Consider the following 15,845-nt stretch of genomic DNA (forward strand, 5'->3'; position numbering starts at 1 on the left):
AACTTCAATGTATAAAAAATGAGTTTTTATTAGCTTACTGCTCCTGAAACAAAGGTGTAGAATTAACTGAAGGGTCACCCATGCTTTATTTTCTTTACACATTCTAAATCGGACTGTATGTTTGTATATTACACAGGCAAAAGTAATTATGCAATATTACATAAAATACTGCATGAGGGATGAGTGTGTAGGTGTGCACCCAAAAAAGGTCTAAATAATGTTATCAGTTATATTGCACTTTAGCTTAGTACAAGTGCTCATTGCTAAAATTATCTGGCCCACAAATTGTAGAGGGTCAAATGACACCATTATGCATCACTGGTCCTCCTGTTCTTAAAAGGATCATTGCTTACTCTCAAAGTCAAACAAAAATTTATCTGTTTCCTGCTGCATCTCAACTTTGGGAGGAAAGGAAAATCAGTTTACAACAGAAATTGATCAATCAAAGCTGATGTGAATCATCACAAGACAATTTCCAGAGGAATGGGAGACAGACAGACAGAGGGACAATAAAACAAAGAAAACAAAGGAAATTTAGTTAATACCAAACCACAGAGAATACAAGTCAAAAAGGCACATTTACCACAAGAACTTTTGTCATTTGATTTTTGAATGGCTTAAACTCTCAGCTACAAGTTTACACAAAATGATTCTAGAATTACGTGAGCAACCCCAAAATCTACAGAACACTAACAAAACTCAAATTACCTCTCCCTCTTTCCTCTCAAGTGCTTCCTGTTCTGCCTGTAACTGTTCCTTCAGCCCTTGGTCAGAAGTGCCTTCTGTGGGTACTCTGTGCCTTGCTTCATCCAATTTAGATTGTAGGGCAGAGATCTGAATAAGGTTATTGTACTGCTGCTGTTGCAATGCTTCTTTATCCTGCAAAGTAATTTTTATGTTAGAGTTAATTGCTGTCAATATGCAGACCCATCTGGACAGAATAATCCTACCAGAATACTTCTTGATCCCTGAAAATCCCCAGTGTAAGAACAAAAATATTAATACTATGTCTATAAAGACATAGGAATGCGAAACAACTGAATGTTTTTAGCTCACCTGCAGGTTTTTACCCCTTTATTTTTTTTCTAATCTAAGTTTAACATCCAAAAATTCAGCAATCAGTGGTAGTACTATACTTTGTGTTATACAGTGTACTATATATTTGTTAAATAATCTAAACATCTTGCTCTTGTAGCCATTTCCAAATTGATTATGGTACCATATATTTGCCAAGCTAAATGTAAGTAAATGTAAGAGGTGGAGAGTTTTGGGTAGACCAAACACCTCCTACAAATATATAATGATAAATCAAAAAATGAAGCACCAGCACTACATTTTTTGCATCAGATTTGTGGTCTGACAAGTTGACAGTCTTCTTCCTTTATTTATTTTTTTAAAAACTTCTCCTCCAGTCCTCTGTGGTTCTAACACAGTCTTCAGGATCTGGGTCAGTCCAACATAGAACGCTTCACTTGCAAAGTCATACAAAGAGCATGCATACCTATTTGTACTTAAAACAATAAAGGAAAGCTGGACATGAAACCTAGGGCAGGAACTGCCTCTGCTGTTCAACACTTATTCTGACCGTAGCTCAATAAACATACTTCTAATAGAAGGATTATTTTAGATTCACTATATGATTTGCCAAAAATAAACTGACTATCTTTTCTCTAATTAAAGAGAGAAAAGACCCAGAGTACATGGATAGCATCTTCTGATCTTAAAATGAAAGAGACATTGATAAAAGATAAAAAAAAAAAAGTCTGTTTTACCACACTACCAAAACAGCATGCCCAACAACATGTATTTAAAAGAGCTGCCCAAAACTTCATGCAGATACTGAAGAGTCCGTTGGACATCCTCCACCCACCAGCCTCTAGGCAGTCCCCGCTGGCTTTCTGGCAGCTCTGGGGCAGTCCCCACATACACAAAGCACACAAGAGGAAAGGGGAAATTACAGGGGATGCAGCCAGTTAAGGTTTGATGAATTTTTCTTGCCATCACGCAGTATCTGTGACATTAACCAGCCCTTCAGGTGTTTTACTGTCATACACTATGATGAAACCCAAACAACACTGGTGTTTATCTTTAGTTTTGATGTCAAATAAAAGACAGACATTATCCGCACCATTTTGAAGCTCATCTTGATCACTCACAAAAAGCTCCTAATAGCTACATGCAAATCTGGATTACTGCAGAACCAGGCCACTTCCTCTCAGATGTTCTTCCATTTATTGCACAGCAGAGCTACAAGTGTGTCATGGTGTCTGTACAGCTCTGCACATGAGTTATGTTTCTCTTAACATTCTTCTGTTGCTACGTTCTAGGGTCATAACAGTGACCCAGCAAAAGCAAGCAGCAACCCAGTCAAAAAACAGAGCAAAGCATCAATGTAAAACCTGATACTGGATGCCTGTGCAGTTAGGGCATACTGTGGTATCGCTTTTGCCTGATTCCAAAACATGTAGGATAAGGATAACAGGCTCCTTAAGTGAGCCCCACTTTCAAGACCTCAAAGCAAAAGAACGGGCCATCAACTCAGAAGGACCAAGCCTCTCTCAGCACAACCCTAACCAAAACCATCATTGTTACATACCAACAACCTGGGCAACTGAAAGAAATTGGGCCAGAAAAGAACAAGGAATACCTACTCTAGGCAGATGACATTTTTTGTTCACAATTTTTAAAGTCAAAAATAATGGAAGCAACTATTAACAGAATAATAGAGAATATTTAGTTTAGATCATGCTACTCTGAAATCCTGAAACTCGACAGACACATAAACAACAGTTATTGAAGGAAAATTGCTGGGAGGAAACAAACATTTAATCTAAAAAGGTAGGAAAGGTTATTCAGATGTTTGTGAGGAGACAATTTTGCTAAACAGCATGTAATTCCATTAATTCAGCTGTATTTAAATCTGCTGTAGTAACAAATTCTGGAAGCATGGCAAAAAAACCTGGCTCCAGTGGCATACAGCAAGAAGAGCTACTGATTAAGCTTATATGATTTTAACAAAGTTGCTTATTGAAGACCCACCAGATTTAATATTCAGTAATACTATCTCTCATGAACCTCCAGAGAAGAAAACCTTTGATCCACTGAAACATGACAGCTGTCAATATAGTAAGTTGGCTTATAGTCCATAAAAGCAGAAGTTGTTTAAAACATTGGCTGCAATGTCTGCCATTAATAAAATGGTTTAACTCACCCTTGAATGCAAGGAATAGTCTCAAAGAACACTGTATCAGTCACTGATATGTGCTACAAAGACATTGTCTGCCTAATGTCTTTTTAATTAACTATTTTAAAGTTACCTGTTTTAATTCGGTTTCTACTTTCTTCATTTTCTGTAGTTGTTGCTCCAAGCAGTTAACAGTCTTTGAGACTTCAGTACTGTTCTGCTCCAGTTCTTGTACTTGTGCCAGCAGTTTTTCTATCTCTTTATCACGAGCTATGATTTCTTGATGCTTTTCCTCCTTTTCTAATAACAGCTTATTGTAATCATCCATTTTCTCTTTTATTTCTGCTTGCAGAGAGTCTACCTATATGGAAAACACATTATATAGATATTCAGGCAACTTAAGAAGCTTCCAGTTGGAGGCAAGAGTCACTTCATGGCTAAGCACAAAGAGTTCTACTATGAACTAAACTAAGATCCCAGAAAAGAATAAAATCAGATGTGGAGAAAGGATGAAAAAGTAACTTCCTGAAGTTACAAGTTCCATTTGTTTTCCAAATGCAGTGGCTCTTAAATACACAACTGATTACACACACTACATTTTTAGTATTCTAGCAAAATGCTGCAAGGAAGTATATACTCTAGTTCCCATGCTCATCGGAAGGAACTTCATTTAATTTAAGATAAAAAACTCAGGATTAAATGGATTATTACTAATAGCATTGGATGTATTTCTATAACCTCAGAACCCTTTTTCATTACTTCTGGAAACTGCAGTTTGAAAGAAAATACCAAGAATTGAAAGAAAAATATGCAACTTAATCAACATCTAATAATCACATTGCCAGAAAGCTAGTGATGCAATTCTGCAGATAAGGAGACACTTTCACAACCTTCAGCCCCATGGAAAACTCTCAGATAGTAGCTCCAAGCACCAGTCAGCACTTTTTCACAAAATAATCCCGCTCATATACCTTGAAGAGCAAAGGGAAAAAAAACTATGAATCTCTAACTACTACTACATGCACAAATTAAAACTTCAAATGAACTGAACTGTTTCAGTGCAAGGTAAGCAGTTATTGACAATACAGATTCATTAAGCAACTGTATAAGAACTGTTCTGCTGTGTTTTGGCAGACTGCAGACATACCTCATCCTACCCACACACGTCATGTGCTTAGTTAGCTACATCCATTGTGTCCCTTTCTCCATATAAGTTTTAATCCTTTTGAGAGAGGTTGCAAATAGTCACATCATCTAGTCTTATATTCTTCAGAACTTTCCATTTACTAAGCCACATAAACACTAGTGGTTCATAAACAACGATCATCCATCTAACAATCTTGGTTGAAAAGCAGGATAGGGCCTTAACAGTCTGACATACTTTGAATAACTTTACATACATCCTTTGTGATTCTGTATGTTCAGGATTCAAGGAAGGACTGCCAGAGGTATACCTTCTGGGTAGAGACATCTCCAAAAAGTCACATGGCCTTCAAAGCAAAATCTTTGCCATTCTTTTTCTGATCTTTGCCACTATACAAAGAACATGCAGGCTATATGTGTAATACAGCCTCAAAGTCATAATGCATGGTATTCAAGTAAATGAGAAGCCAAGATGGGTGCAGAATGATACGTAATCACTCTACTTTTAACAAAATCTAATGAACTCCTATCAGAGGTTACAGAAGGCAGGTGACAATCTGGTGTCTTCCAGCACAGAAAATTCACTCTGCCAAAGATTCAGTTGTTCATACAGGATTTGCTTCTATATCACTGATTTACATAAACACAGAATCACAGAATCGTCTAGGTTGGAAGAGACCTCCAAGATCACCAAGTCCAACCTCTGACCTAACGCTAACAAGTCCTCCACTAAACCATATCCCTAAGCTCTACATCTAAACATCTTTTAAAGACCTCCAGGGATGGTGACTCAACCACTTCCCTGGGCAGCCTATTCCAGTGACTAACAACCTGTTCAGTAAAGAAGTTTTTGTAAAGAAGTTTTTCCTAATATCCAACCTAAACCTCTCCTGGTGCAATTTTAGCACATTCCCCCTTGTCCTGTCACCAGGCACATGGGAGAACAGACCAATCCCTATCTTGCTAGCGCCTTGTTTAAGGTACCTATAGAGAGCGATAAGGTTGCCCCTGAGCCTCCTCTTCCCTGGGCTGAACATTCCCAGCTCCCTCAGCCGCTCCTCGTAAGACTTGTTCTCCAGACCCCTCACCAGCTTCGCTGCCCTCCTCTGGACTCTCTTGAGCACCTCCATGTCCTTCTTGTTGTGAGGGGCCCAAAGCTGAACACAGTACTTGAGGTACAGCCTCACCAGAGCTGAAAATAGGAGGATGATCACTTCTGTAGTCCTGCTGGCCACACTGCTTCTTATACAAGCCAGGATGCTGTTGGCCTTCTTGGCCACCTGAGCACATTGCCAGCTCATATTTAGCTATCATTCAGCTGACCATCAACCAATACTCCCAGGTCCTTCTCTGCCAGGCAGCTTTCCAACCACTCATCTCCCAGCCTGTAGCACTGCTTGGGGTTGTTGCATCCCAGGTGCAGGACCTTGCACTTGGCCTTGTTGAACTTCATGCAGTTGGCCTCAGCCCACCGGTCCAGCCTATCCAGATCCTCCTGCAGAGCCTTTCTATCCTCGAGCAGATTGACACATGCACCTAATGTAGTGTTGTCTGCAAACTTACTCAATCCTCTCATCCAGATCATCGATAAAGAGAACTGGCCCCAGTACTGAGCCCTGGGGGATTCCACTAGTGACCGGCCTCCAACTGGATTTAGCTCCATTCACCGCAACTCTTTGGGCCCAGCTACAAAGCCAGTTTCTAACCCAGTGAAGCATATGCCAGTCCAAGCCATGAGCAGCCAGTTTCTTGAGGAGAATGCTGTGGGAGACGGTGTCAAAAGTCTTACTGAAATCAAGGTACACCACATCCACAGCCTTTCCCTCATCCTCTTAGCATGTCACTTTGTCATAGAAGGAGATCAGGTTTGTCAAGCAGGACCTGCCTTTCATAAACCCATGCTGACTGGGCCTGATCGCCTGCTTGCCCTCCAAGTACCTTGTGATGACACTCAAGATAGCCTGCTCCATGAGCTTCCCTGGCACTGAGGTCAAACTAACAGGCCTACAGTTTCCCAGGACTACCCTCCGGCCCTTCTTGTAGATGGTCATCATGTTTGCTAGCTGCCAGTCAACTGGGACCTCTCCTGATAGCCAGGACTGCAGATAAATGATGGAAAGAGTCTTGGTCAGCTCTTGCACCAGTTCACTCAGTACGCTTGGGTGGATCCCATCAAGCCCCATCAACTTGTGTACATCTAAGTGCTGTAGCAGGTTGCCAACCATGTCCTTGTGGATTATGAGTGCCACATTCCGCTCTCCATCCCCTTCCACCAGCTCAGGGTACCAGGTATCTGGAGAACAACTGGTCCTGCCGCTAAAGACTGAGGTGAAGAAGGCATTCAGCATCTCAGCCTTTTCCTCATCTCTAATTTCATAGACTGCACATAAATGAATTGATGGAAAGAAAATTAGTTTGTATACACATTGAAGTTTTGTTAAGAGCAATGCCACAAGCAAAAGCTGAAGTCTGTGGTACAGTATATCATCATAATTCCATTATCTTTATTACATTTCTCAGCTTCCCCTTGCATTCCAAAAGGCACTTTTAATGTAAGTAACTGCATATAATATATCTGAACAACAGGCCAGAAGAATTCTGGAATGATTTGGGTTGGAAGGGACGTTAAAGATCATCATACTCCAACTCCCCTGCAATGAGCAGAGGCAACTTCCATTATTCCAAGGTTCCATTCAACCCTGGCCTTGACCACTTCCAGGGATGGGACATCCACATCTCTGGGCAACCTGTTCCTGTGCTTCACCAACCTCATAGTGAAGAATTTCTTCTTCATAACCAACCTAAATCTACCCTCTTCCCATTTAAAAACATTACTCCTTGTCCTATCACTACACGCCCTTGGAAAAAGTCTCTCTTCATCTTTCTCATAAGCCCCTTTTTACTACTGAAAGCCTGCAATGAGGTCTCCCCAGAACACTTTCTTGTACAGGCTAAATATCCCCAGCTCTCTCAGCTTTTCTTCATAGGTGAGGTGCTCCAGACCTCTAATCATCTCTGGAGTCCTCCTCTGTATCCACTCTAAAAGGTCCACATCTTTCTTGTTCTGAGGGTCCCAGAACTGGATGCAGTACTCCATCCATAAGAATCAAGTACTTACGGACGGGAAATTAAGTTGAAAGCAGTTTCCCAGCCCCTGCAAGAATTCTGCCACCCTAAAACATGCATCCTTATCTCTGAGTCAAGCTGAAGCAGACTTGACAAAGGAAGAATGGGAAAAAAAAGTATATCTAGTAATATCTAGAAGAGATTGAAAGGAAAAGGAAAGAAAGATTAAAGATATGTTCATGTTGTTTTCCCTACCTGTAGAATCAATTCATAGTTCTGTATAATGTTCATTTATGGAAAAAAAGAAAAAACACAAGAAAAACAAAAGTTAATCTTTGAAACCAAGTATCAAACAAACAAGCATCTGAACAAAAGCACTGATTTATAAGCTTAAACAGGACATGGCATAAAGACAAAAATATATTTTATTAGAACTGGTATAGCTGGAAAAATTAAACCAGTTTGGAACCCAGAAGCTTTTCCTCATGTGCTTTGTAGAGCAGAGTATGTATTCTTCTCCTCCATAGTTACGTAAACTGGATGAATAGGCTGTGAACATTTACTGTAATGCACAGGTTCAAATAAAGCATTTATTTCTACCTCTAAGTAATACAAGTAATCCCTCACCCCTAAATGTAGCCCAGACATGGAGCGCATGTAAAGGGTGTGGGGGCAGTTGAACCTGCTCTGTTGGACAACAGGAAAAAAGTCTCTCGAGAGCCAGTCCCCAAAAGCAGATACAGTTTTTGGCATTTAATATGTAGTAAGCCTCCATTAGCCACTAAACGTGATTTTACTCACCCCATACTTTCTCAGCTCTCCAGAAGTCTGCAATTTTGCTGAAAGTTTTAACTGTTCTTCCAGCTTCTGAATTTCTTGCTGAAAATCATCACGTTCATGTTCCCTTTCTATAGCTTGTTCCTACCGACACAGACAGAGAAAATGAAAACCTTTTTAGAAACTCTTAATTTCATTAAAATATTGGGAACAAGAAAAATCTTTTTTTTTTTTTTTTTTTTAGTTGGTTTTGGTTTTACAATGCTGTGAAGAAGCTATGCTCACTTACAAGTAACTAAAAGCTTTTTGAAGTCCTTAAAGTATAGCTGAAATTTTAGTGGAAGACAAAAAATTGACTCCAATGTACATACAAGCTAACATCAGCAATTAGTTTTTTAAAAAAGGAAAAAATGTCTCAATACTACAGAAAAAGATTTATCTCCCCCCCCCCCGGGGGGGGTTTGTGAGTCTAGTCTTGCAAGACTAGAATATCAAGATTTAAAGAAAAGAAGAAGCATCATATTTTAGGAGCCATCTTCCAAGTCACAATCACAAACTAAGAAGAATATTTATTACATCCAAAACTGTGAACGTGTCATATCAAGTTTGCTTACATCCATGAATTGCCGCTGTTTTTTAAGCTGTTTTTCAAGGACTTGAATTTGCTGTTTTAATTCAGCAACCTCCAATAACTGCTTAGCCAGGTCTTGATTACTATGCAGCTGTTCTTCTAGTTCTACCTCCAAAACTTTCATTTGAGAGCGTAAGTTGGAATGGTCCTTCTCTGCCTGACACTGAAGCTCTAATTTCTCCTTTGCTAAAAGTTCTAATTCCTTGAGTAGACCTGAAGAACACAAAAATAAAAAGGTTATCAGTGTAGGGTACAAAAAAAAACAAAAAGCACTAAGCCACTCTGAATTTAAAATATTACATTCAGGTACTTTGAGAGCAACAAAATCAAATTGGCCATCCCCAGAAGTTTTAAAAAGACACAAAAGAATGTCAGATACTTGGCTGCCCACCGTGTCTTTAAAAACGTAAAAACCTCTTTGTTAAGACTACCTTATTAACAACAGAAAATGACTCCTCACTAGAAGTCATTTAAACTCCCTCCCTCAGTCTCTGCCCTTTCAACCCCAGTTCCACAACCCTCCTGCCCCAGAGGTTCTTTGCAAAGCACACAAGATCCTCACTCCTACAAATTCATTTCATTCCAGATGTGCTCCAACCCCATGTTTAAGCCCCCCACACAAAATTCAGCCACTCAGTCTCTCAAATCTATCCTTCCAACTGCTTCATTCTTCACTATTTTATCTCAAGTCCATGCCACCACTTCCATCCCAATGTCCCACCTTGCTTAAAATCTCTTCCAAACCAAACCTTCTAATACTGAATTCTGAAATCCTCCAAAATGTTTTGCTAGGATCCTCTTAGACCTCCAACATCTAATCTCAGGTTAACCTCTCAATTACTCCTCTACCTCACGGTGTATTGGATACTGCTGCTGCTGTTCATACCGTGGAGTCAACACCCAACCCATCTACAGAGTGGCCAATAGTGCCCAGCCTTACCCTGAAGCTAGCTGCTCTATGAATGCAAAGTTAGCCTTTTTCCTGAATTTGAGTGGAGATTAAAACACAGGAAGATCATGCCTGGAGAAAATCCATTCAGTTCTGAGACTACAAAGGCAAGAAACACCTGGGAAAAAAATGTCACATTTGCGCTATACAGATAGTAAAAATACCATAACCATGAAAACGTGCAAAGCTCAATTTATCAAAAGTTGATTTATGCCTATAAACTGTATTGTCAACCAGTTGGATACACTGTTTAGGTAACCCAAACCAAGACTGATGTGACTGAGCACAAAAGTAGGAGTAAAGCTATTTTGATGCGATTATAGACAAAAATGATCCAAACACTAAAATCGTAGTCTGGCTATTCACTACTTAATGCACAGTCAAAGATATAGAATGGTTGAAGTTGGAAGAGATCATCTGCTCCAACCCCCTACCAAGCAGGGTCACCTAGCACAAGTCATGCAAAAACTCATTATTTCACTTTTCAAATGCTCCATTTTTTCCATCTGAAATATTTTCTGTCAGAGGAGAAACTAAGTCTATGATTCCAGCAAGGACCTTAACCGATCATCTAGACTGGCTCCCAGAATGGGAGAATTCCCTTTTCCAAGCATGATCAAATCAATCCACATGATTTTTGGCTTAATTCCTTTCCAAGCTGCTGTTACAAACTTCAAAAATAAGGCAGCACTGTACCTTCATTACAACATCTTTACTATTACTTCAATACTCATAGTTTTAATTAAATTTATATATGCTTCAGAATAAGCAAAGAAACAAACATTTGTGTTCATGTTCATGTCACAAACCTGAAATGCAGCAATAATATTGACATTAAAAATTGGTGAAACTGTCACAGCAATAAGGATAATAAAGCACTTGAACAGACTGCAGAGACTAAAGCCTGTCTCTGGAAATTAAGAGACTGGACAAAGAAACAAGGAGGTTCTATCTGGGGACAAAAAAGTGGCCTAAATGAGGTCCTGAGGTCCATAGCAACCTTACCGTTCCATAATTCACTTGCTCTGGTCTCTTTACTGTAGTTATCTGTGCTTTCTTCACATTAGGAGGACATTAAGACATGCTAGGTAAAAGTTAATTGAATGAGAGGAAATTCAGGAGATATGGAACTGTATTAAATCCTTCAACCATTTGCTACCCACATTAAAAAGCTACCGATGTTAGCTTTCAAAACCAATTGAAATGGGTAATGTTTTCAGTGAGAAAACTGCTTATCATTAACTTGATTTCTTGAAGATGTGTAGCATTAATGTGCATTGACAATGTGAGAGCAAAAGATGCACCAGTTGGAAGAAAAACATTTTGTTTTGCCGTAACGTGAGACAACATGCTAAGTGCTCTTCCCTCACTTACACAGTTACACTGTCACAAGGCTTGTGCTGACATTTTAAGTTTGCTCCTGGCTGAAAAATACAAATCACAAAATTAATAAAGGACTTTAAGGAACCACTGGAGAAGCAGATATACATGTACACTACTGAAGCTCCACTACATTACACTAAGAAGCTCCACTCCTGCTAAATGATTTTTGTCTTTGACTGATAGTCTACAAGTATATTACAACAAAATTTCACCAAGGCACTGATTTTGCAAACTTATGATTATTAGCAGTGGCTTCTCAGATGCCTACAGAATAACAGCAATTATGCAATCATTATGCCATACTCCTTCACATTTGAGTGCATTAGGACTGTGCCATTGATGAATAATCACATGAATTAAGTTCTGGTGTTTCCAAGTCAAACGTTCATTGAGTTGCAGATGTAACTCAAGCTCTGCAGAATGCATGCAAGCAAGCAGAGACTCTGCCAAACCAATTTCTCTCACAACCTACTTAGGCAGTGAGCTACTAGAGCATTCTGTCATCAAGAAATGCAACAGAGCAAGTTATCCAAGGCTGAAACAGATGGTCCAGTAAATGCCAAGGACAGCCTCAGTTCTATTAAGCAACTGTGCAAGACACATATGCAAGCCATAGATGCACAACAGAGAATATCTTCTATAAAGAGCAGTGCTTTGCCATGCCAGAGACCAGAATAAATTAGCACTCTGCAGTATCGACTTACATATACATAGTGCATAACAGATGGCAAAACACAAGCATACTGTGTACAGATAATGTATACCCCCAGCAAGGACACGTATATGGACTGGCCCCCTAAGGGAAGAACTGATTCTCTTTTGAAAATGAGCACAGGAATTTTTTCTTCCATATTCTAAGTAACATGGTAATTAATGAGTTGATGGCTTCTTTATCTTGAAGAACAGGGCTATTGCTTTCTGAGAAACAAAATGACGATTAGATAAAACTGAAATAGTTATCGACACCCCCTCAGACAGAAATGCAAGTTAGTGGAAAAAGTAGCTAAGCTAACAGATTTTACTTGAAATTGAAAATGTTTAGTAGAAAACACTTACCAAAATTTGGCAATGTCAATAAGCATAGTTTGTTCAAACAACAATTTATTTTTTAAGCACATGCTCCCCAAGTGTATAAATGTAGTTTCAAGCAACATGACTGGATAATCAGATCAGATATTTGTTTATCATTGGAACAAACCTGCTGTTTTATTCAAATAATTTAATTCAAATCATGCAATTCCACTTTGATAGTGTCCTGGCACACTTTTCTCCCCTTATAAGATCATCATTAGCAAATGCCAAGCTCCACTCTAAGTGCATTTTATTAGCAACGCCATTCTACTCACATTAGTGCTATGCATCAAAAAAAAAAAAAAGAGGGGAGGTGTCAGCTTTTCAAGGAATAAGCCATATCATTCAACTCCAAACACTATTTTTATTTGTATTTTCTACATATTAAAAAATTTGAAACTAGACGAAGAGTACCATAGAATGCTCAGGTGGGGGAAAGAGGGTGAATTTTAGGGCTCACAACTTATTACAAACACAACTGTTCCAGTTCTAATAAGCTGCCTGGAACGCAGCTACTAGGAAAACAGCAATCCCCAGACACACTAACCAAAAAGGCTAGATGTCCTCCCTCCTCAAGTGCACAGCAGCAAATTTCAGGACAGTGAGGTGGTTAACAAAAGTGTTAAATAAGAAGTTTGAGGGAGATCTGAAGGAATAAAAATACAGTAACTGGCAAGACAGCCCAACGCAGTTTTTTTGCTCTAACTGGAATGTATCTAGATAATTCTTCCTTATCCATCCAAGACACTTAGTATATCCAGCTCATAACCTTCAGGAGGAGGAGGGGGGCAAATACACCAGAGAACTTACCAAATGTGTGTATATAAATAATAAGAATTAAAAAATAAGTTAAGAAAATGAAATTTTGAGTAGACCAGAAAACCAAATCATGGCAGCTATGAATTCATCAGACCTAGAAGTTTGCTACTCAGGAATAAGGTATGCACACTTCCATTTAGGAAAAAAAAGGCACATCATTCCATTTTGCATCTGCAAATTTTACTTCAGCATTAGACTTCCGAAGTTGGTGTAAAAGTCTATGGCTCCTTCTTGCCTGTTTTCTGTTTCTTTTCTGCCATAACCATTCTTCATCATTCTGTTCTCCCCCCCCCCTTCTTTTTCCTGATCAACCTATCCATTCAATTACATTTCTCATCTCCCCTAGACTTCATGCAGTTCTTCCAGTATCTTTTAGCTCTATTTTATTACTTCAATTCATTTTTTCTCCTCTCCCCCCTTTAACTACTTTAACTGCCCACTACATATCATGATAAGTTCACAGCAAGCTTACAAGGCACTATCACCTCAACAGCAAAAAGAAAGCTGTCAAACATGATAATGGCACAATGCACTTTAAACCCAACAGCAGCAAAACACTTTTCCCTAAAGCACTGATCAGTAAATGGAATACTCTTAGTTTTATAGTTGTTTTCTGATTAGTCACATCAGTATTTTTTTTCCCCCGGATACTCAAAAATCACAGTAATTTCTTGGGCCTATTTATGAAGTTCTATTCCTCTTTGTAAAAATAATATCAAACCTATCAATTCATTCACTCAGTGTTACAGCAACATAGACCAGGAAAAAAGACATACACATTACAAACCCGATCCTTCTTTTTGTGCTATATTTGTGTTCCTAGAAATCAAAAACAGACATACGTACAAGGCAAGAACAGGACACTTTGATCCATTCTAAACCACTAGAAATTCATGCATAGCACAGACAGTGCCTTTATTCAGCAAAGGCACACTTCATCTTAATTAGAACACAAAATTCCTTACCATATCAGTCAACCCATGCCTGTAGTTGGACTAGAGCTACCAAAGAAACACTTCTATATTTTAATCATTCAAGTTTGTTGCAATATCAACCTAAGTGATTCTATGAACATTCTTGACTAGTCATGCATTTCATAAAACAATTGATACGCTCTTAACTATTTTTCCCAAAATTAGATGAAATACTTAATGCCTTAACCCCCCTTTTAGATCCAGTCAGGGTAATCAAAGCAGGGTTCAGTCCAGTGGGATTCAAAGCACTTGAACAATTTACAGTGTTTGCAGTCTGTCATACATTTCACGACAGCCAGAAAAGTACTTGTGTTTGACAGTATCAGAGGACAACTTTGTGTTTCCTTTGGGAAACTGTAATCATGATTGTAGAGCAAGAATGACATGCTTTTAGTTTCAATTACAGACCCTGAATCAGTTTATGTTTTTCTGTCTTTCCACTGAGGATAACAGACCTTCCCCCACTTCTTCCTCTGCTTACTGTCGCAAACAGTTGTAGATTCTGTAAGCCAGGACAACTTGTGTGAGATCACTAATCAATTTTCTTCTATCATAACATTAATATATTATTGATATGTCATATGAGAGCTCAGAGATAAACACAGCTTTTAATATGGACACATGTACAACATTCTGATTGAATATTGAGTATTCTGATTGCACTATTTGAAATGTTCAGTGAAGAGTCAAAAAGCAGAACATGGAAGGATAGTGAACCATGAGATCAGGACAATTCACTAATATTGTTAGAACCACTCCTCACCAAGAATTGCCTGCTCCTGGGTTAGCTCCTGGAAGCGTTCACGCATATTCTCCAGCTCCACAACAAGGCGACGCTCAGATTCTTCTTTCAGATTCAAAGCCTCCTCCAATGCGGCTTTTTCTGCAACGTAGCCTTCAATGATGCCTGAAATCCCAAGTCAGAATGCAAATAAAGCCACAGACAAACTCATCTTTGGAAAAAAAAAAAAAAACAGCTTGAAAACATGAGTAAACAATTTAATGCAAAGAATGGAATGATGTAGAAAGGAAGTACAAGATGACAAACTTACACTGTAGCTAGGCTTTCTGAAGTATCTTGAGGAAAAGATGTACCAGTTATATACTCTTAATAGATTTTATGAGGCTGTCATGTCAAAAAAACAACTCAAAAAAACCCTGGCATGTACATATGGAATTATTAAGCCTTAATGGCTTGGGATCACCTCAGAATGCAGGGCAGCCTGACATGTCCTCTACAAGGGACAAACTTCAAAGAAACAATCTCTCCAAAAAGTAAGATTAAGTGCTAGATTCAGAGCCCAAGAAATCCACAAATGTTTCACAGAAAGAAAGGAAACAGGATCTTGGAGAGACCAAGTAAGCCGAAAGGAATATGACTGAAGAGGAATGTAAAGCAGATGCCATGATGAGGAAGAGAAGATCAACTTTAAGGACTTATGGAAACCATAAAAGGTTCCCTTGTGTAAAGTCAAAAAATACAGGCCAAGTCAGCGTACTTCCAGTCTTAATCTTCACATAGGGGAATAAGACTGATGATATGCAGTCTGCGATAGTGTTGAGATCAACAGCCTCAGCCTTCCTGTCTCCTCTAGAATCTCTTTATGCTTGTACTACCATCAAACATTCATGAGTTCATGCTGAATGTTTCCAGAGTCACACAGGTGGGCAGATCTATACCGGGAGTACATCATCTTTAAAATAATCCAAACTCCCATGTTTAGACATGCAGGAATACAAACTGCTGTTTTAAAAATTATGGTGTTTTTCACATGCAGTCAATAGAATAAGTATAGGACTAAACACTATCATATTTGCCCCAGGGAAATACAAATCTGATAAAGTGAA

General features: G+C 38.9%; 1 protein-coding gene across 14 annotated transcripts in view; it reads right to left on the reverse strand.

The window, feature by feature from the left end:
* The window catches only part of PCNT (pericentrin), a 95,214-nt gene that overhangs the window by 31,738 nt on the left and 47,631 nt on the right, over positions 1-15,845 (reverse strand). For 12 of the 14 annotated variants that reach the window (XR_004752207.1, XM_035331076.1, XM_035331074.1 and 9 more), the window contains 6 exons: positions 14,761-14,904; positions 8,785-9,014; positions 8,195-8,314; positions 7,649-7,669; positions 3,318-3,545; positions 709-879 (listed from right to left, as the gene is read on the reverse strand). Coding sequence is in view for 13 of the 14 variants with exons in the window: in XM_035331076.1 (XP_035186967.1) it covers positions 709-879; positions 3,318-3,545; positions 7,649-7,669; positions 8,195-8,314; positions 8,785-9,014; positions 14,761-14,904 (914 nt within the window). In the remaining variant the exon portion in view is untranslated. The remainder of the gene's footprint in view (positions 1-708; positions 880-3,317; positions 3,546-7,648; positions 7,670-8,194; positions 8,315-8,784; positions 9,015-14,760; positions 14,905-15,845) is intronic. The other 2 variants (XM_035331073.1, XM_035331081.1) reach the window with 1 other exon arrangement.

This window comes from Oxyura jamaicensis, chromosome 7, assembly GCF_011077185.1.
Source record: "Oxyura jamaicensis isolate SHBP4307 breed ruddy duck chromosome 7, BPBGC_Ojam_1.0, whole genome shotgun sequence".
In the NCBI taxonomy this organism is placed as follows: Eukaryota; Metazoa; Chordata; class Aves; order Anseriformes; family Anatidae; genus Oxyura; species Oxyura jamaicensis.